Source organism: Lithobates pipiens, unplaced genomic scaffold (assembly GCF_037356315.1).
Source record: "Lithobates pipiens isolate NorthernLeopardFrog02 unplaced genomic scaffold, aLitPip1_a1.2 Scaffold_30, whole genome shotgun sequence".
NCBI classification, from domain to species: domain Eukaryota; kingdom Metazoa; phylum Chordata; class Amphibia; order Anura; family Ranidae; genus Lithobates; species Lithobates pipiens.
Window position 1 is genome coordinate 28,562,229 of NW_027507791.1, and position 20,419 is coordinate 28,582,647.

Genomic DNA, 20,419 nt, shown 5'->3' on the forward strand with positions numbered 1-20,419 from the left:
TAAACTTTTTTTTTTTTTGGTCTGATCTTGGTTTGGGTGTACAGGCTCTGGAAGTATCCGGTGCAGGGAATTCTATTGGGGGAATACAGTCCCGCTTCGAGCAGTTAGGAGGACAAATAGATACTTCAAGAACCTGCACAGAGATAACAGGAAGAAGAAGATAGGCGATCTTCACATTTCACAGAGTGAATGGACTGACGTCACATCAGTGGGCGGAGGAGAAGGTGGAGTTACACTTGAAGAGGCGGATCCGCCCCAAAACTGGAACTTCAGCTCTAAGTGAACGTGGCCTCACCGGATCTTCCGTGGACTCCGGCAGTGAGATCTCCGTCCTCAGGTCCTCTCTTGAAGGGTAGAATGGCCATGGGATGGCCGTGGGGGGTGGCAAGCAAGGCGGCGACCAGTCGGCAGTAGCTGCAAGTGGATGGCCAGGCGGCAGTAGCAGGTGGGCGGCCAGGCGGGAGCCAGGTGTTGGGAGGATGGCCAGGTGGTGGCAGCAGCAAGTGGGCAGCCAGGCAGTGGCTTTAAGTGGGCGGCCAGGCGGTGGGAGCACAGCCAGGTGGTGACGGTAACAAGTGGGTGGCAGGAGGGCAGTCAGGTGGTGGCAGCAGTAGAAAGCGGGCGACCAGGCGGCAGTAGCAGGTGGGCAACCAGGCGGGAGCCAGGTGGTGGGAGGGCAGTCAGGTGGTGGCAGCAGTAGCAGGCAGGCGACCAGGCGGGAGCCAGGTGGTGGGAGGGCAGTCAGGTGGTGGCAGCAGTAGCAGGCAGGCGACCAGGCGGGAGCCAGGTGGTGGGAGGGCAGTCAGGTGGTGGCAGCAGTAGCAGGCAGGCGACCAGGCGGGAGCCAGGTGGTGGGAGGATGGCCAGTTGGTGGCAGTAGCAAGTGGGCGGCCAGGCAGCAGCCAGGTAGAGGGAGGACAGCCAGGTGGTGGCAGTAGAAGGTAGGCAGGCAGGTGGCGGGAGGGCGGCCAGGTGGTAGCAGTAGCAGGTGGGCGTCAGGAGGGCAGCCAAGTGGTGGCAGCAGCAGGCAGGCGACCAGGCAGCAGCTAGGTGTTGGGAGGATGGCCAGGTGGTGGCAGTAGCAGGTGGGTGGCCAAGCGGCGGGAGGGCGGCCAGGTGGCAGCAGTAGCAGGTGGGGGACAGGAGGGCAGCAGCAGGCGGGCAACCAGGTTTTGGGAGGATGGCCAGGTGGTGGCAGTAAAAGGTAGGCAGGCAGGTGGCGGGAGGTCGGCTGGGTGGTAGCAGTAGCAGGTGGGTAACAGGAGGGCAGCCAAGTGGTGGCAGCAGCAGGCAGGCGACAGCTAGCTGTTGGGAGGATGGCCAGGTGGTGGCAGTAGCAGGTGGGCGGCCAGGCGGTAGCCAGGTGGCGGGAGGGCAGCCAGGTGGCAGCAGCAGTAGGTGGGTGACAGGAGGGCAGCAGCAGGCAGGCAACCAAGCAGCAGCCAGATGTCGGGAGGATAGCCAGGTGGGTGGCAGATAGGTGGTCAGGTGGGAGGGCGGCCAGGCAGCATCCAGGTGGTAGGAGGATGACCAGGTGGTGGGAGTAGCAAGTGGACGGCCAGGTAGCGGTGGTAGCAGGCGGTTGGTGGGACAACGGCCAGGTGGTGGAAGTAGCAGGTGGGCAGCCAGGTGGCAGCAGGGCAGCCAGGTGGTGGCAGTAGCAGGAGGTTGGCCAGGCAGCAGCCAGGTGGCACGAGGGCAGCCAAGCGGCAGTATTAGCAGGTGGGCAGCGGGAGGGCAGCTAGATGGCGGGTGGGTGGAGCTGAGAAGACCGGTAAGGGGAGGTCACTGCTGGAGACTTCCAGAGACATACAGGAGGTGGGTGGTGAGGAAACCTTTGAGCGTCCACTTATAACCGGAACCTCCATTGTGGGCGGAGCCGCCCCGAGAATCTCTGCAGAGGAAATGCTGCTATTGGTAGAGACAGAAGCCAGGAAGAGCCCCACCAGCCAACTAAGTAAAACGTGTGTCCACTTACTGAGGTGAACGACCTATCGAGGCTTTCCGAACTGGATGAGAGGTCCTGGGAAGGAGGAGGAGGAGGAGGAGGAGGAGGAGGAGGAGGAGGAGGAGGGTGATGGGTGGGAAGCAGAGGAAGGAGAGGGAGAAAAAGGTAGAGATTTAGCTACTGGTGCGACAATGACATCATCAGCCCCGCCCACATTACAAGCGGCGGGTCGTAGGAAGGTGCGGACGGCGGTGCAGCGTCCCTGCGTCTGTCGGAGGGTAGGAGGTCACAGACAGACTGACCGACAAACAACCCCATAACAGGAACGAGACACTCCCCCTGATTACCGACACCAGGCCCCGCCCCCCCAGAGGTTACCCACCCCCAACACTAGAACAGGAGCACATGGATGAGACACTCCCCCGATTACTGATGGCCACTCCCACCTCAAAACTATGTCCCACCCCCCCCAGGAACAGTAGACTCCGCCCGATTACTGACCGATGGCCACTCCCACCCTCAGAGGTGATACAACCTAACCCTATAACCAGAGAGCATGGAACGAGACACTCCCCCTGATTACCGATGGCCACTCCCACCCAACACCATGCCACACCCCCAGAAAAGCAGACCCCCGCTTCCTAATGGCCACTCCCACCCCAACACCATGCCACACCCCCAGTACAGCAGATATCTTCTGATTACTGACCGATGGCCACTCCCACCCTCAGAGGTTATACAACCCAACCCTATACCAGAAGCATAAGGACGACAGACACTCCCCTGATTACTGATGGCCACTCCCACCCAACACCATGCCACACCCCCAGAAAAGCAGACCACCCCCCCCCCCTGCTTACTAATGGCCACTCCCACCACAACACCATGCTCCGCCCCAAGAAATTACCCAACCTTATCACAGAAGCATAGGAGCAGACACCTCCGATCACTGAATAATGGTAACAAAATACTCCGCCCTCCCTCCCCTCCCCCAAAAAGGGTACTAAACCCAACACTATACTAATAGCACCAGGGCAACAGACTCTCCCTTATTACCACTCCCACCCAATGCCACAGACCCGCCCTTGAGGAACGGCAGACACCCTTTGACCGATGGCCACTCCCACCCCTGCATCACTCTCCCCCAATTACTGATTGGTGGACATGTTATAACATATTCATCACACACATCACATATACATGATATATATATTATCTATATGTATCATTCATACCCGACTACATTTATTGTACTTTATATACTCTATATAGTGCCAACAAATAGTGCAGCAAATAATAAAGGGGTGCATCCGACACAACGTGAATGGAAGCAGAATACTGGGAGGAGCTTACAAGCCAGGGGAAGGCTGTGGTTGGTGGTGACGGGCTGGCCGCTGAGTAAATGATGGAGACCCGGTCACAGTGGCCTCCCCACCCTCCGGGGTGTCACATACGTCACCATGTTAAAGGAGGACCCCGGACCCGGCACGGTTTTTTTCAGCCCCCTGTAAGTGACAGGAATTATGTCCTAAAACTTGACTGCAGCAAACAAACCGAAAGCTAAAATCAGGCCTGCAGGGAGTGGCTTGTGTGTAAGTGGATGAGTAGGAGCGGAAGGAGATGTTACATATTGACTTTTATCTATAGATGTCTATGGAGCCAGGAGGAGACAAGCCCATAGAATGCCACAGGAGCTCCACAGAATGCCACAGAGCTCCACAGAATGCCACAGAGCTCCACAGAATGCCACAGAGCTCCACAGAATGCCACAGAGCTCCACAGAATGCCACAGAATGCCACAGAGCTCCACAGGAGCTCCACAGGAGCTCCACAGAAGCTCCACAGGAGCTCCACAGAAGCTCCACAGGAGCTCCACAGAAGCTCCACAGGAGCTCCACAGAATGCCACAGAGCTCCACAGAATGCCACAGAGCTCCACAGAATGCCACAGAGCTCCACAGAATGCCACAGAGCTCCACAGAATGCCACAGAGCTCCACAGGAGCTCCACAGAATGCCACAGAGCTCCACAGGAGCTCCACAGAATGCCACAGAGCTCCACAGGAGCTCCACAGAATGCCACAGAGCTCCACAGGAGCTCCACAGAGCTCCACAGAATGCCACAGAGCTCCACAGGAGCTCCACAGAATGCCACATAGCTCCACAGAATGCCACAGAGCTCCACAGAGCTCCACAGGAGCTCCACAGAATGCCACAGAGCTCCACATGAGCTCCACAGAATGCCACAGAGCTCCACATGAGCTCCACAGAATGCCACAGAGCTCCACAGGAGCTCCACAGAATGCCACAGAGCTCCACAGGAGCTCCACAGAATGCCACAGAGCTCCACAGGAGCTCCACAGAATGCCACAGAGCTCCACAGGATGCCACAGAGCTCCACAGGAGCTCCACAGAGCTCCACAGAATGCCACAGAGCTCCACAGGAGCTCCACAGGAGCTCCACAGAATGCCACAGAGCTCCACAGAATGCCACAGAGCTCCACAGAATGCCACAGAGCTCCACAGAATGCCACAGAGCTCCACAGGAGCTCCACAGAATGCCACAGAGCTCCACAGGAGCTCCACAGAATGCCACAGAGCTCCACAGGAGCTCCACAGAATGCCACAGAGCTCCACAGAATGCCACAGAGCTCCACAGAATGCCACAGAGCTCCACAGGAGCTCCACAGAATGCCACAGAGCTCCACAGAATGCCACAGAGCTCCACAGAATGCCACAGAGCTCCACAGAATGCCACAGAGCTCCACAGGAGCTCCACAGAATGCCACAGAGCTCCACATGAGCTCCACAGAATGCCACAGAGCTCCACATGAGCTCCACAGAATGCCACAGAGCTCCACAGAATGCCACAGAGCTCCACAGGAGCTCCACAGAATGCCACAGAGCTCCACAGGAGCTCCACAGAATGCCACAGAGCTCCACAGGAGCTCCACAGAATGCCACAGAGCTCCACAGAATGCCACAGAGCTCCACAGGAGCTCCACAGAATGCCACAGAGCTCCACAGGAGCTCCACAGAATGCCACAGAGCTCCACAGGAGCTCCACAGAATGCCACAGAGCTCCACAGGAGCTCCACAGAATGCCACAGGAGCTCCACAGAATGCCACAGAGCTCCACATGAGCTCCACAGAATGCCACAGAGCTCCACAGAATGCCACAGAGCTCCACAGAATGCCACAGAGCTCCACAGAATGCCACAGAGCTCCACAGAATGCCACAGAGCTCCACAGAATGCCACAGAGCTCCACAGAATGCCACAGAGCTCCACAGAATGCCACAGAGCTCCACAGAATGCCACAGAGCTCCACAGGAGCTCCACAGAATGCCACAGAGCTCCACAGGAGCTCCACAGAGCTCCACAGGAGCTCCACAGAATGCCACAGAGCTCCACAGGAGCTCCACAGAATGCCACAGAGCTCCACAGGAGCTCCACAAGAATGCCACAGAGCTCCACAGGAGCTCCACAAGAATGCCACAGAGCTCCACAAGAATGCCACAGAGCTCCACAGAATGCCACAGAGCTCCACAGAATGCCACAGAGCTCCACAGAATGCCACAGAGCTCCACAGAATGCCACAGAGCTCCACAGAATGCCACAGGAGCTCCACAGAATGCCACAGGAGCTCCACAGAATGCCACAGAGCTCCACAGGAGCTCCACAGAATGCCACAGAGCTCCACAGAATGCCACAGGAGCTCCACAGAGCTCCACAGGAGCTCCACAGAATGCCACAGAGCTCCACAGGAGCTCCACAGAATGCCACAGAGCTCCACAGGAGCTCCATAGAATGCCACAGAGCTCCACAGAATGCCAGAGCTCCACAGAATGCCAGAGCTCCACAGGAGCTCCATAGAATGCCACAGAGCTCCACAGAATGCCAGAGCTCCACAGGAGCTCCACAGAATGCCACAGAGCTCCACAGGAGCTCCACAGAATGCCACAGAGCTCCACAGGAGCTCCACAGAATGCCACAGAGCTCCACAGGAGCTCCACAGAATGCCACAGAGCTCCACAGGAGCTCCACAGAATGCCACAGAGCTCCACAGGAGCTCCATAGAATGCCACAGAGCTCCACAGAATGCCAGAGCTCCACAGAATGCCACAGAGCTCCACAGAATGCCACAGAGCTCCACAGAATGCCACAGAGCTCCACAGAATGCCACAGAGCTCCACAGAATGCCACAGGAGCTCCACAGAATGCCACAGGAGCTCCACAGAATGCCACAGAGCTCCACAGGAGCTCCACAGAATGCCACAGAGCTCCACAGAATGCCACAGGAGCTCCACAGAGCTCCACAGGAGCTCCACAGAATGCCACAGAGCTCCACAGGAGCTCCACAGAATGCCACAGAGCTCCACAGGAGCTCCATAGAATGCCACAGAGCTCCACAGAATGCCAGAGCTCCACAGAATGCCAGAGCTCCACAGGAGCTCCATAGAATGCCACAGAGCTCCACAGAATGCCAGAGCTCCACAGGAGCTCCACAGAATGCCACAGAGCTCCACAGGAGCTCCACAGAATGCCACAGAGCTCCACAGGAGCTCCACAGAATGCCACAGAGCTCCACAGGAGCTCCACAGAATGCCACAGAGCTCCACAGGAGCTCCACAGAATGCCACAGAGCTCCACAGGAGCTCCACAGAATGCCACAGAGCTCCACAGGAGCTCCACAGAATGCCACAGAGCTCCACAGGAGCTCCACAGAATGCCACAGAGCTCCACAGGAGCTCCACAGAATGCCACAGAGCTCCACAGGAGCTCCACAGAATGCCACAGAGCTCCACAGGAGCTCCACAGAATGCCACAGAGCTCCACAGGAGCTCCACAGAATGCCACAGAGCTCCACAGGAGCTCCACAGAATGCCACAGAGCTCCACAGGAGCTCCACAGAATGCCACAGAGCTCCACAGGAGCTCCACAGAATGCCACAGAGCTCCACAGGAGCTCCACAGAATGCCACAGAGCTCCACAGAATGCCACAGAACCCCATAAAGCTCCATAGAACTCCATAGAGCTCCACAGAATTCAATGGAACCCCATAGAGCACCACAGAACCCCATAGAGCTCCACGGAAAACCTGTACATGCACAGGGTGGAAAGGAGGAGCCTGTATAGGAGAGGTATACATTGCATTGACAGCTACATCACCTCCACCTGAAGGCTGTCAGTTTCCTTAACAAAAAATTTACACCCCCCCCGACCACTAAAGCAGCCAGAAGTGTTTACAAGCTCCTGACCCCAGTGCTGTCTTAAAATGGCGCTGGAACTCAAGTGGTTAAAAAAAGGGGGGGGGGGGGGTTGGGGGTCTTATGCAATTTACTTTAATCCACCTAGTCTGTATATTTGATTTTCTACCTTAGTGTTGTGTTAGAGCCCCTGAAGACACATATTTTTGACTGACTTTTGAGGAAATCAAAGGCTAAAGCTCGACACATTGTGTCTGTTTGTACAGGAAATGTATCGGAGATTCTTTTGTGGACGATTCCCTTCGTCGGTGATGTTGGAGGAATTGCCCCGGGCAGCTCCTTCGCTCAGCGGATGTCCCCGGTGTGGACAGAAGAGGAAGTGGTCCCCTGGACGCCTCCCGTGCACGGCGTGACACTCACATGTCGGTGACTCAGCCTGGAGCCGCACACACAATCTCTGTGTAAAGGTTACTGCAGACAATGACCCGCTCCCAGCATGCACCTCTATCTTATCACCCGCAGGCAATGGACCCGGCTCAAAGTCTAACCAATCCCCAAGAAGGAAAAGGTCATCTCCTGCAGCTTACTTGTCCTCAGAGGTGGGGGCTGCATCTGGTTATCCTGCCAGTCACGCACTTCCTGTCCTAGGGTGACAACAATCGCTTTCTATACCGTGTCGAAGGAGAAGTGTTGTCACCCCAGAACAGGACTGCAGAACACCCACCACCTCCTCATCTTCCTCCTCATCTTCCTGAAGTTCTCAGAGGGAACCTGAGCAGGATAATAAGACTGCAGAGTACACGGGACGGGGCTCTAGATTCCCCCCCTCTTCATCCACAATGAACCCCCAGAGCCGGACTGCACTTTCCTGCGGAGAACTTCCCCCTCCCCGAGTGTCCGGGCCGCAGGACGAGAGGGGGGCGACTGGCACTGGATGAATGAAGACTCTGACGGTTTATGTATCGGGACTCCGGGAAGCGTCCCACACAGACGCTCCCTGAATGGCACATTGTTCTCGTCAGAGAGCAAGCCGGGGATCGTTATCCCAACAGCCCGGACAAGGACTGTCATATAGCATGGACATGGACCGTTGGGGGGGGGGGATCATTATTCCTACAGCATGGACATGGTTGGTTATTAGAAGGAAGGAGCAAGATGGGGGTTATTACTCCTACAGCATGGATGGTTCTTGGGAAGGGGGGGGGGCAAGATGATAGTCCTTGTTCAACAGCATGGCCATAGAAGTTCTTGTGGGGGGGGGGCGCCAAGCTGAGGGTCGTTATTCTGATAGCATGGCCATGGATGGTTCTTGGGAAGAATGAACAAGCTTAAGGTCAGTATTCCTACACCATTGGCATGGGTGGTTCTTGGGAGGAAGGGGCAAGCTGGGGGTAATTATTCTTACAGCATAGACATGGGTGGTTCTAGGGGGGGGGGGGGGGGTGAACTGAGGGCTGTTTGTCCTACAGCTTGGATGGTTCTTGGAAAGAAGGGGCAAGCTGAGGGTAGGTATTCCTACACCATTGTCATGTATGGTTCTTGGGAGGAAGGGGCAAGCTAGGGGTAATTATTCTTACAGCATGGACATGGATTGTTTTTGGGGTGAAGGAGTGAGCTGAGGGTCGTTTGTAATATAGCATGAACATGGATGGTTCTGGGGGGGGGGCGGGGGCTGGTAAAGGGGACTGAGGGTCTTAATTGCTATAGCATGGACATGGACTGTTCTCAGGATGAAATGGAAAGCTTGGGGGGGTCATCACTCCTAAAGCATGGACATGGTTGGTTATTGGAAGGAAGGGGCAAGCTGAGGGTTGTTGTTCCTACAGCATGGACATGGTTCTTGGGGGGGGGGGGGGGCTGGTGAAGGGGACGGAGGGTCTTAATTGCTATAGCATGGACATGGTTGGTTATTGGAAGGAAGGGGCAAGCTGGGGGTTATTACCTCCTACAGCATGGATGGTTTTGGGAGGAAGGCGTAGGCTGAGGGTCATTGTTCCTACAGTAAGAACATGGATGGTTCCTGGGAGGAAGGGGCAAGATGAGGGTCGGTATTCCTTCAGCATGAACATGGATATTTATTGGGAGGAAGGGGCAAGCTGAGGGTCCTTTTTCCTACAGCATGGATGGTTTTGGGAAGAAGGGGCAAGATGATAGTCCTTGTTCAACAGCATGGCCATAGATGTTCTTGGGGGAGAAGAGGCAAGCTGAGGGTCGTTTTTCCTACAGCATGGAGCATGGATGGTTCTTGGGAAGAAGGGATAAGCTGAGGGTCCTTTTTCCTACAGTATGGATGGTTCTTGGGAAGAAGGGGCAAGATGATAGTCCTTGATCAACAGCATGGTCATAGAATTTCTTGGGGGGGGGGGGGGGGGGGGAGCTGAGGGTTGTTATTCTGATAGCATGCCCATGGATGGTTCTTGAGAAGAACAAACAAGCTGAAGGTCAGTATTCCTACACCATCGGCATGGGTGGTTCTTGGGAGGAAGGGGCAAGCTGGGGGTAATTATTCTTACAGCATAGACATGGGTGGTTCTGGAGGGCGGGGGGGGGGGGGGGGGGGTAAACTGAGGGCTGTTTGTCCTACAGCATGGATGGTTCTTGTAAAGAAGGGGCAAGATGAGGGTCGGTATTCCTACAGCATGGACGGTTCTTGGGAGGGAGGAACAAGCTGAGGGTCGGTATTCCTACACCATTGGCATGTATGGTTCTTGGGAAGAAGGGGCAAGCTGGGGGTAATTATTCTTATTCTTACAGCATGGACATGGATTGTTTTGGGGTGAAGGAGTGAGCTGAGGGTCGTTTGTCCTATAGCATGAACATGGATGGTTCTTGGGAGGAATGGGCAAGCTGAGGGTCATTATTCCTACAACACAGACATGTACGGTTCTTGGGAGGAAGAAGGGGCAATCTGAGGGTTGTTATTCCTACAGCATAGACATGGATGGTTCTTGGGAGGAAGGAGTAAGCTGAGGGTTGTTGTTCCTACAGCATGGACATGGGTGGAGCTTGGGGGAGGGGGCTGGTGAAGGGGCAAACTGAGGATCTTAATGGACTGTTCTCAGGAGGAAATGGAAAGCTGGGGGGGGGGTTCATAATTCCTACAGCATGGACATGGTTGGTTATTGGAAGGAAGGGGCAAGCTGGGGGTTATTACTCCTACAGCATGGATGGTTTTGGGAGGAAGGCGTTAGGCTGAGGGTCATTGTTCCTACAGTAAGAACATGGATGGTTCCTGGGAGGAAGGGGCAAGATGATAGTCCTTGTTCAACAGCATGGCCATAGATGTTCTTGGGGGAGAAGGGGCAAGCATTCTGATAGAATGGCCACGGATGGTTCCTTGGAGGAAGGGACAAGCTTAGAATCGGTATTCCTACACCATCGGCATGGATGGTTTTTGGGAGGAAAGGGCAAGCTGGGGGTTATTATTCTTACAGCATAGACATGGGTGGTTCTTGGGAGTAAGCTGAGGGCCGTTTGCCCTACAGTATGGATGGTTCTTGGGAGGAAGGGGCAAGATGAAGGTTGTTATTCCTACAGCATGGACATGGATGGTTCTTGGGAGGAAGCTGAGGGTCGTTGTCCCTACAGCATGGACATGGTTGGTTCTTGGGAGGAAGGGGCAAGTTGGGTGTTATTTCTACACACAGGAATGGTTTTGTATCCCTTTGGTGACGTTGCTCCTCCCCAATGTACCAATGCAAGGAGCAAGGCACCCCCCCCCCACCAAAACAAGTGGGGTCCTAAAAAGATCCTAAAATGTAAAAAGCAACGAGGGCCCCACACCACTGGTCATACATATCATACACATAGTCCAACAGTGTCTTATCACATGACTAATGCAATAAGAGAGTCAACGCGTTTCGTCAGTTCTAACCCACCCCCATGACATTGGTGAGGCACCCTTATTGCTTCTCACATAAGAAGTTATTTTTGCGGGCTGCGTTTTCCCATCCCAGTGACAACTACCACCGTCGTATCTTGTCCTGGTGTCACAAGGACGGGAAGTGATGTCACGACTCCCAAACAAGGTCAATTAGTTACTATATCCAAATCTATCCAAGGCTAAAATGAATGGTTGGGGAACTCTGATATACACCCCCCCCCCCACCCCCCAGTGGCATTTGGGAATACCCAAAGCATGGCTCTTCTCTACGGGTGAGCCAAATCTGTTCACTACCGTCTCCGCTCTACCGAGAGCAGAGTCGCTGGAACTTCTCTGCCCGCCCATTCACAGAAGCCTGTGTATTATGTGAACTCATTCACATAGAAAGGCTTCTGTGAATGGGCAGCGGAGTGAAGGGGGCAGGCCTAGCTGCTGTGTGTAAGTTTCTCTCCTCTGTATCCTCCAGGGAGTGCAATACTCCGGTCATATATAAAAATAGAGGTAAGTCCCGGAGGTGACATGCACCTACCTGGACTTGGATCATAGCAGTTTTTGCAAAGTTGCTGAATTCCTGCACTTCGGGGGTTAACCCCTTAGCCTCTCCGCGGGTAGGCCTTGACGCAGGGGCGCCACATGAGTTCACATAACACACAGGCTTCTGTGAATGGGCAGTGAAGTGAAGGGGACGGGCCTAGCTGCTGTGTGTAAGTTTCTCTCCTCTGTATCCTCCAGGGAGTGCAATACTCCGGTCATATATATATATATATATATATATATATATATATATATAAATAGAGGTAAGTCCCGGAGGTGACATGCACCTACCTGGACTTGGACCATAGCAGTTTTTGCAAAGTTGCTGAATTCCTGCACTTTCGGGGGTTAACCCCTTAGCCTCTCCGCGGGTAGGCCTTGACGCAGGGGCGCCGCATGAGTTCACATAATACACAGGCTTCTGTGAATGGGCAGTGAAGTGAAGGGGCGCCACATACTCGTGCACCAAACCTGTGCCAAAAGCGTGCGCGCGCGCGCCCAGCATGCTCCCTACTGCGACTTGTGATCGGAGGAGCTTCCCAATCACGTGACCACTGCGACAGCCAATCGCGGTGGTCACATCATCGTAAACCCCTCCTCCAGGATTAGAAACGCCTTAAAGCGCCGGCATTAAAGCAAGGTCTCCTTCCCCACGGGCATTTTGAAACTTAGGCTCCTCGCGGGCAGCACGACAACTCACTCACGCGCACGTGACCCCACCACTCAAAAATGCCCCCAACATCACCAGCAGCCCCCCCCCCCCCCTTACCTCGTCCTCGTTCTCCACCTTGGGATTGCTCGCCGTCCTCTTCAGGTTGCTGCTGAGGCTGATGCTGGCGGTGGCGTCGGACTTGGAGCGCTGGTGCGTCCGCTTGGACGGCGACAGGCCGGTGTCCGGCGGGGTCAGGCTGAGCGGGGTGGGCAGCTCGCGCTTCTTGTGGGCCGGCTTCAGCTCGTCGGAGAGGATGAGCTTGCGCAGCTTGGTGCCCCGGGAGTGGCGCTGGGTGGAGATGTGCATGTCCGAGGAGTAGGCCCCCAGGAGCCAGGCGCACTGCAGGGAGAAGTTGATGCTGTGCCGGCAGCGGTGGACCACGTAGGGCTTGATGGCGTCGCCCACGTCCTCGTCCATGTGGATGTACATGTTGAGGAGCTGGGGCAGGTAGAAGTCCACCTCCTCGTTCTTGAAGTAGAAGAGGCGGTTGCCGATGTAGGCCTGCACGCCGGGCTCCTTGGAGTTGTAAAGGTAGGAGATCCCCATGGAGATGTCGAAGAGCTTGCACTCGAAGAGGCGCAGCAGCCACGACTGCTTGCCGGAGTTCTTCTGCTTCCGCCGAGCGCTCTTCACGCAGTTGATGTCCACCTCGTCCTCCTCGCGGATCCTGGTGACGGCCTCCCCGGCCTCGGGGTCCCCGTTTGGAAGGTGATCGCCGCCGCCCCCTACGCTCTCCAGGTTCTCGGTGGAGCCGTGCATCAGCTTCACCTTCTCCAGGACATCCTGACACGCCTTCAGGGCCACGTCCGGGTCTATCACCAGAGACACGTCCGCCACGCCCTCCGCGATGGCCGAGAGGGGGCTCCCGCCGTTCCCCTGCAGGGCCACCTGACCCGAGAGCTTAGAAGCAGCTGGTTCCACCATGGCGTCACCCATCGTACGATCGCGCCGCAAAACTGGGTCTGCAAAGAGAAGAAGACGATCGTTTAGTGGAACGGAGCGGCTGGAGGAGGTCAATAATCAATAACGGGGGGGGCGGGGGACCTTCAGCGTGCTACACCCCCCCAAAAAAACAGACTTCAGCTACTCCGCCGTCACGCCCCTCTCACATTTGGCGGCAGTTCCCAGCTGTCAAAATGACAGCCAGGAGTTGCTGTGTAAATACAGAAGATACAAACACACCCGATACAATGTCCATAAATATATCCACTAGAGATACAAAGTAACATTGTTTATAAACATTGATCAGACGGGGGATAGAGAGATACAAAGCAACATTGTTTATAAACATTGATCAGATGGGGGATAGAGAGATACAAAGTAACATTGTTTATAAACATTGATCAGACGGGGGATAGAGAGATACAAAGTAACATTGTTTATAAACATTGATCAGACAGGGGATAGAGAGATACAAAGTAACATTGTTTATAAACATTGATCAGACGGGAGATAGAGCGATACAAAGTAACATTGTTTATCCCCTATCTGATCAATGTTTATAAACAATGTTACTTTGTATCTCTCTATCCCCTGTCTGATCAATGTTTATAAACAATGTTACTTTGTATCTCTCTAGGCCACCCTTCTGATCAATGTTTATAAATAATGTTATTTTGCATCTCTGTATCCCCCGTTTGAGCAAAGTAACATTGTTTATAAACATTGCTCAAATGGGTGGGATAGAGAGATACAAAGTAACATTGTTCAATGTTTATAAATAATGTTACTTTGCATCTCTGTATCCCCCGTTTGAGAAATTTTTATAAACAATGTTACTTTGCTCAAACGGGGGATACAGAGATGCAAAATAACATTATTTATAAACATTGATCAGACGGGTGGGATAGAGAGATACAACGTAACATTGTTTATAAACATTGTTCAGACATGAGATGGAGAGATGCAAAGTAACATTGTTTATAAACATTGATCAGACAGGAGATTATTTCTATCTCCCGTCTGATCAATGTTTTATAAATAATATTACTTTGTATCTCTCTATCCCCTGTCTGATAAATGTTTATAAACAATGTTACTTTGTATCTCTGTATCCCCTGTCTGATAAATGTTTATCAACAATGTTACTTTGTATCTCTATCCCACCCATTTGATCAATGTTTATAAACAATGTTACTTTGCTCAAACGGGGGATACAGAGATGCAAAATAACATTATATAAACATTGATCAGACGGGTGGCCTAGAGAGATACAAAGTAACATTGTTTATAAAAATTGCTCAAAAGGGGGATACAGAGATGCAAAGCAACATTGTTTAGATAGGAGATAGAGATACAAATTAACATTGTTTATAAACATTGATCAGACCGGAGATTCTTTATTTCTATCCCCCCTCTGAGCAATGTTTTATAAACAATGTTACTTTGCATCTCTTCATCTCACGTCTGAACATTGTTAAACATTTTTATAAAAACCCCGCGCCAAAAAATATAAAACTAAAAAATGAATGAATCCTCTAATGCTGCTCCCCTGAGAAGACAGCAGTACACTTCCCAACTCAGATTATGGATAACATTGTGGATTGTTAATGAGGGTTATTATTCTCATTGATTCTTATTTTTTTTTTGATAATTAGTGCCCCCTATATGTTATCCATAGAAACAATGTTACTTTTTATCTCTCTATCCCGTCTGAGCAATGTTTATAAACACTGTTTGAGAAGCACAGCACCGGGGGTCACTCAGTGAATACAAAGTGTTCTCTGATTGGGAAGAAATTAAGAAAAGACTTTACAGAAGAATTTCAGTGATAATTTCCATATTTCAGCGTGAGAGTGCGGGTCATGTGATGACCCCCCCCCCCCGTGCGGGTCATGTGATGATTTCCCCCCCTCCCCCCTCCTCTGTACACCCCCCGGGGACAAAACTGACATTTTCTACACTCTATAGTGACACGAGACGCCGTCACATGTCAATCACACCAGATAAAGAAATAAGATGAACAGTTCACTCCGCGAGCAGAGGGGGGCACCAGGAGGGCGGAAGGGCCCACCACCACAGGGGGGGGCACCAGGAGGGCGGAAGGGCCCACCACCACAGGGGGGGGCACCAGGAGGGCGGAAGGGCCCACCACCACAGGGGGGGGCACCAGGAGGGCGGAAGGGCCCACCACCAGAGGGGGGGCACCAGGAGGGCGGAAGGGCCCACCACCACAGGGGGGGGGCACCAGGAGGGGGGGCACCGGGGGCCGCATTACCACAGGGGGGCACCAGGAGGCCGGGCCACACCACCACAAGGAGGGCGGAAGGGCCCACCACCAGAGGGGGGGGCACCAGGAGGGCGGAAGGGCCCACCACCACAGGGGGGGGCACCAGGAGGGGGGCACCGGGGGCCGCATTACCACAGGGGGGCACCAGGAGGCCGGGCCACACCACCACAAGGGGGGCACCAGGAGGGCGGAAGGGCCCACCACCACAGGTGGGGGCACCAAGAGGGGGGGGGGGACCGGGGGGCCGCACCACCACAAGGGGGGCACCAGGAGGCCGGGCCGCACCACCACAAGGGGGGCACCAGGAGGCCGGGCCGCACCACCACAAGGGGGGCACCAGGAGGCCGGGCCGCACCACCACAAGGGGGGCACCAGGAGGCCGGGCCGCACCACCACAGGGGGGCACCAGGAGGACAGGCCCCACCACAAGGGGGGCACCGGGGGCGGGGGCACCAGGAGCACGGGCCGCACCACCACAGGGGGGCACCAGGACTGGCCGCACCACAAGGGGGGCACCGGGGGGCGGGGGGCACCAGGAGGACGGGCCGCACCACCACAGGGGGGCACTAGGAGGACGGGCCGCACCACCACAGGGGGGCACCACCACAAGGGGGGCACCAGGAGGCGGGGCGAACCACCACAGGGGGGCACCAGGAGGCAGGGCGCATAGTCTGCCACCCTCGGTACCCCCTTCCCTACACTTGGCAGAAGACCCCCTCTCCCGTCTCCAGAAAAGTACCTGCACTGATGTGGCGCCCCGTCCATCCCGGCGCCCGGGTGGTGAGCAGGGACGTGGACGCTCACGCCCGGGTGGGTGGGTGCGGGGGATGGGGATGTTGGTTCAGTCTCACTGTGTGGAGAACAAAGCCGGCGGAGTTGAGTTACACGGAAACTTTCAGCCGACACCCGAGACCTCGGAGTGCATCATCCTCCGTATCCAGGAGATGGGGGGAGGGGCCACTGACGTCCTCCACTAGAGTGTCAGCTCCTCGGCCCGGACTCCCAGCAAGGGGAGCAGAGTGAGGGGGGGGGCAGAAAAGGCATAAGATGAGGCTTCCTATTCCACCAGATTGTAGTCCCCCCTACACCCGGGGCAGGCTGGGAGTCGTAGTCCCCCCCCTACACACGGGGCAGGCTGGGAGTCGTAGTCCCCCCCCTACACACGGGGCAGGCTGGGAGTCGTAGTCCCCCCCCTACACACGGGGCAGGCTGGGAGTCGTAGTCCCCCCCCTACACACGGGGCAGGCTGGGAGTCGTAGTCCCCCCCCTACACACGGGGCAGGCTGGGAGTCGTAGTCCCCCCCCTACACACGGGGCAGGCTGGGAGTCGTAGTCCCCCCCCTACACACGGGGCAGGCTGGGAGTCGTAGTCCCCCCCCTACACACGGGGCAGGCTGGGAGTCGTAGTCCCCCCCCTACACACGGGGCAGGCTGGGAGTCGTAGTCCCCCCCCTACACACGGGGCAGGCTGGGAGTCGTAGTCCCCCCCCTACACACGGGGCAGGCTGGGAGTCGTAGTCCCCCCCCTACACACGGGGCAGGCTGGGAGTCGTAGTCCCCCCCCTACACACGGGGCAGGCTGGGAGTCGTAGTCCCCCCCCTACACACGGGGCAGGCTGGGAGTCGTAGTCCCCCCCCTACACACGGGGCAGGCTGGGAGTCGTAGTCCCCCCCCTACACACGGGGCAGGCTGGGAGTCGTAGTCCCCCCCCTACACACGGGGCAGGCTGGGAGTCGTAGTCCCCCCCCTACACACGGGGCAGGCTGGGAGTCGTAGTCCCCCCCCTACACACGGGGCAGGCTGGGAGTCGTAGTCCCCCCCCTACACACGGGGCAGGCTGGGAGTCGTAGTCCCCCCACTACACACGGGGCAGGCTGGGAGTCGTAGTCCCCCCCCTACACACGGGGCAGGCTGGGAGTCGTAGTCCCCCCACTACACACGGGGCAGGCTGGGAGTCGTAGTCCCCCCCCTACACACGGGGCAGGCTGGGAGTCGTAGTCCCCCCACTACACACGGGGCAGGCTGGGAGTCGTAGTCCCCCCACTACACACGGGGCAGGCTGGGAGTCGTAGTCCCCCCACTACACACGGGGCAGGCTGGGAGTCGTAGTCCCCCCACTACACACGGGGCAGGCTGGGAGTCGTAGTCCCCCCACTACACACGGGGCAGGCTGGGAGTCGTAGTCCCCCCCCTACACACGGGGCAGGCTGGGAGTCGTAGTCCCCCCCTACACACGGGGCAGGCTGGGAGTCGTAGTCCCCCCCTACACACGGGGCAGGCTGGGAGTCGTAGTCCCCCCACTACACACGGGGCAGGCTGGGAGTCGTAGTCCCCCCCTACACACGGGGCAGGCTGGGAGTCGTAGTCCCCCCCTACACACGGGGCAGGCTGGCAGTCGTAGTCCCCCCCCTACACACGGGACAGGCTGGCAGTCGTAGTCCCCCTACACACGGGGCAGGCTGGGAGTCGTAGTCCCTCTACACACGGGACAGGCTGGGAGTCGTAGTCCCCCTACACACGGGACAGGCTGGCAGTCGTAGTCCCCCTACACACGGGACAGGCTGGCAGTCGTAGTCCCTCTACACACAGGACAGGCTGGGAGTTGTAGTCCCTCTACACACAGGACAGGCTGGGAGTTGTAGTCCCTCTACACACAGGACAGGCTGGGAGTTGTAGTCCCTCTACACACAGGACAGGCTGGGAGTCGTAGTCCCTCTACACACAGGACAGGCTGGGAGTCGTAGTCCCTCTACACACAGGACAGGCTGGGAGTCGTAGTCCCTCTACACACAGGACAGGCTGGGAGTCGTAGTCCCTCTACATACAGAACAGGCTGGGAGTCGTAGTCCCTCTACATACAGGACAGGCTGGGATTCGTAGTCCCTCCTACATACAGGACAGGCTGGGAGTTGTAGTCCCTCTACATACAGGACAGGCTGGGAGTTGTAGTCCCCCCTACATACAGGACAGGCTGGGAGTTGTAGTCCCCCCTACATACAGGACAGGCTGGGAGTTGTAGTCCCCCCTACATACAGGACAGGCTGGAAGTTGTAGTCCCCCCTACATACAGGACAGGCTGGGAGTTGTAGTCCCCCCTACATACAGGACAGGCTGGGAGTCGTAGTCCCTCTACACACAGGGCAGGGTGGGAGTCGTAGTCCTCCAGGCCTTCCCCTCTCCTCACCTCACCTCCTCGGGCGGTCACTCGCTCTCCTCTCTCCCGGTGAGGCCGCTCACATCTTCGGGCCGGGCCGCTTCCTCCGCCATCCCGGCTCTTCCCAGCTACTTACACCATAGAGACTGACAACAACCGGCCAGAGCGCCCTACCATAGAGAAGGCGGCCCTCCGCACTGACAGCGCTGCCTAGAGCGGCTCTCGGAACCAGCGAGACGGAGGGCAGCAGGGCAGAGCGTCACCCGGAAACCACAGAGACAGCTGAGCGGAGATAGAGCGGTGCGGTGCTGGAAGTCTGATCTGGTCACAAGACCCCGGATCCCGCCTGCCCTCTGCTGGCCAAAGAGAGGAATGACGGAGAGCAGCTGACAGAGCTCAGGAAACACCCAAATCCCCCCAACGCCAGAGACCCCGGAGAATACAATGGTGGGAGTTCTATATATTCCTGAGGGAAGAGACCCCGGAGAATACAATGGTGGGGGTTCTATATATTCCTGAGAGCAGAGACCCCGGAGAATACAATGGTGGGGGTTCTATATATTCCTGAGGGAAGAGACCCCGGAGAATACAATGGTGGGAGTTCTATATATTCCTGAGAGGAGAGACCCCGGAGAATACAATGGTGGGGGTTCTATATATTCCTGAGAGCAGAGACCCCGGAGAATACAATGGTGGGGGTTCTATATATTCCTGAGGGAAGAGACCCCGGAGAATACAATGGTGGGAGTTCTATATATTCCTGAGAGCAGAGACCCCGGAGAATACAATGGTGGGGGTTCTATATATTCCTGAGAGCAGAGACCCCGGAGAATACAATGGTGGGAGTTCTATATATTCCTGAGAGGAGAGACCCCGGAGAATACAATGGTGGGGGTTCTATATATTCCTGAGAGCAGAGACCCCGGAGAATACAATGGTGGGAGTTCTATATATTCCTGAGAGGAGAGACCCCGGAGAATACAATGGTGGGAGTTCTATATATTCCTGAGAGGAGAGACCCCGGAGAATACAATGGTGGGAGTTCTATATATTCCTGAGAGGAGAGACCCCGGAGAATACAATGGTGGGGGTTCTATATATTCCTGAGAGCAGAGACCCCGGAGAATACAATGGTGGGAGTTCTATATATTCCTGAGAGGAGAGACCCCGGAGAATACAATGGTGGGGGTTCTATATATTCCTGAGAGCAGAGACCCCGGAGAATACAATGGTGGGAGTTCTATATATTCCTGAGAGGAGAGACCCCGGAGAATACAATGGTGGGAGTTCTATATATTCCTGAGAGGAGAGACCCCGGAGAATACAATGGTGGGAGTTCTATATATTCCTGAGAGGAGAGACCCCGGAGAATACAATGGTGGGGGTTCTATATATTCCTGAGAGGAGAGACCCCGGAGAATACAATGGTGGGAGTTCTATATATTCCTGAGAGCAGAGACCCCGGAGAATACAATGGTGGGGGTTCTATATATTCCTGAGAGCAGAGACCCCGGAGAATACAATGGTGGGAGTTCTATATATTCCTGAGAGCAGAGACCCCGGAGAATACAATGGTGGGAGTTCTATATATTCATGAGAGGAGAGACCCCGGAGAATACAATGGTGGGGGTTCTATATATTCCTGAGAGGAGAGACCCCGGAGAATACAATGGTGGGAGTTCTATATATTTCTGAGAGGAGAGACCCCGGAGAATACAATGGTGGGAGTTCTATATATTCCTGAGAGGAGA

At 55.6% G+C, this 20,419-nt stretch overlaps 1 protein-coding gene across 4 annotated transcripts in view; it reads right to left on the reverse strand.

Moving 5' to 3' along the window:
- Window positions 1-18,896, reverse strand: part of PI4KB (phosphatidylinositol 4-kinase beta) — a 39,524-nt gene extending 20,628 nt beyond the window's left edge. Inside the window, exons 1-3 of one of the 4 annotated variants that reach the window (XM_077463838.1) lie at window positions 18,704-18,896; window positions 12,342-13,246; window positions 1,979-2,023 (exon numbers count right to left, since the gene is read on the reverse strand). In XM_077463838.1, coding sequence (XP_077319964.1) covers window positions 1,979-2,023; window positions 12,342-13,220 — 924 coding nt within the window. In that variant the 5' untranslated portion in view covers window positions 13,221-13,246; window positions 18,704-18,896. Of the gene's footprint in view, window positions 1-1,978; window positions 2,024-12,341; window positions 13,247-16,252; window positions 16,275-18,698 lie in introns of those variants that run through there. The other 3 variants (XM_077463839.1, XM_077463840.1, XM_077463841.1) reach the window with 3 other exon arrangements.
- Between the last annotated feature and the right edge of the window lie 1,523 nt (window positions 18,897-20,419).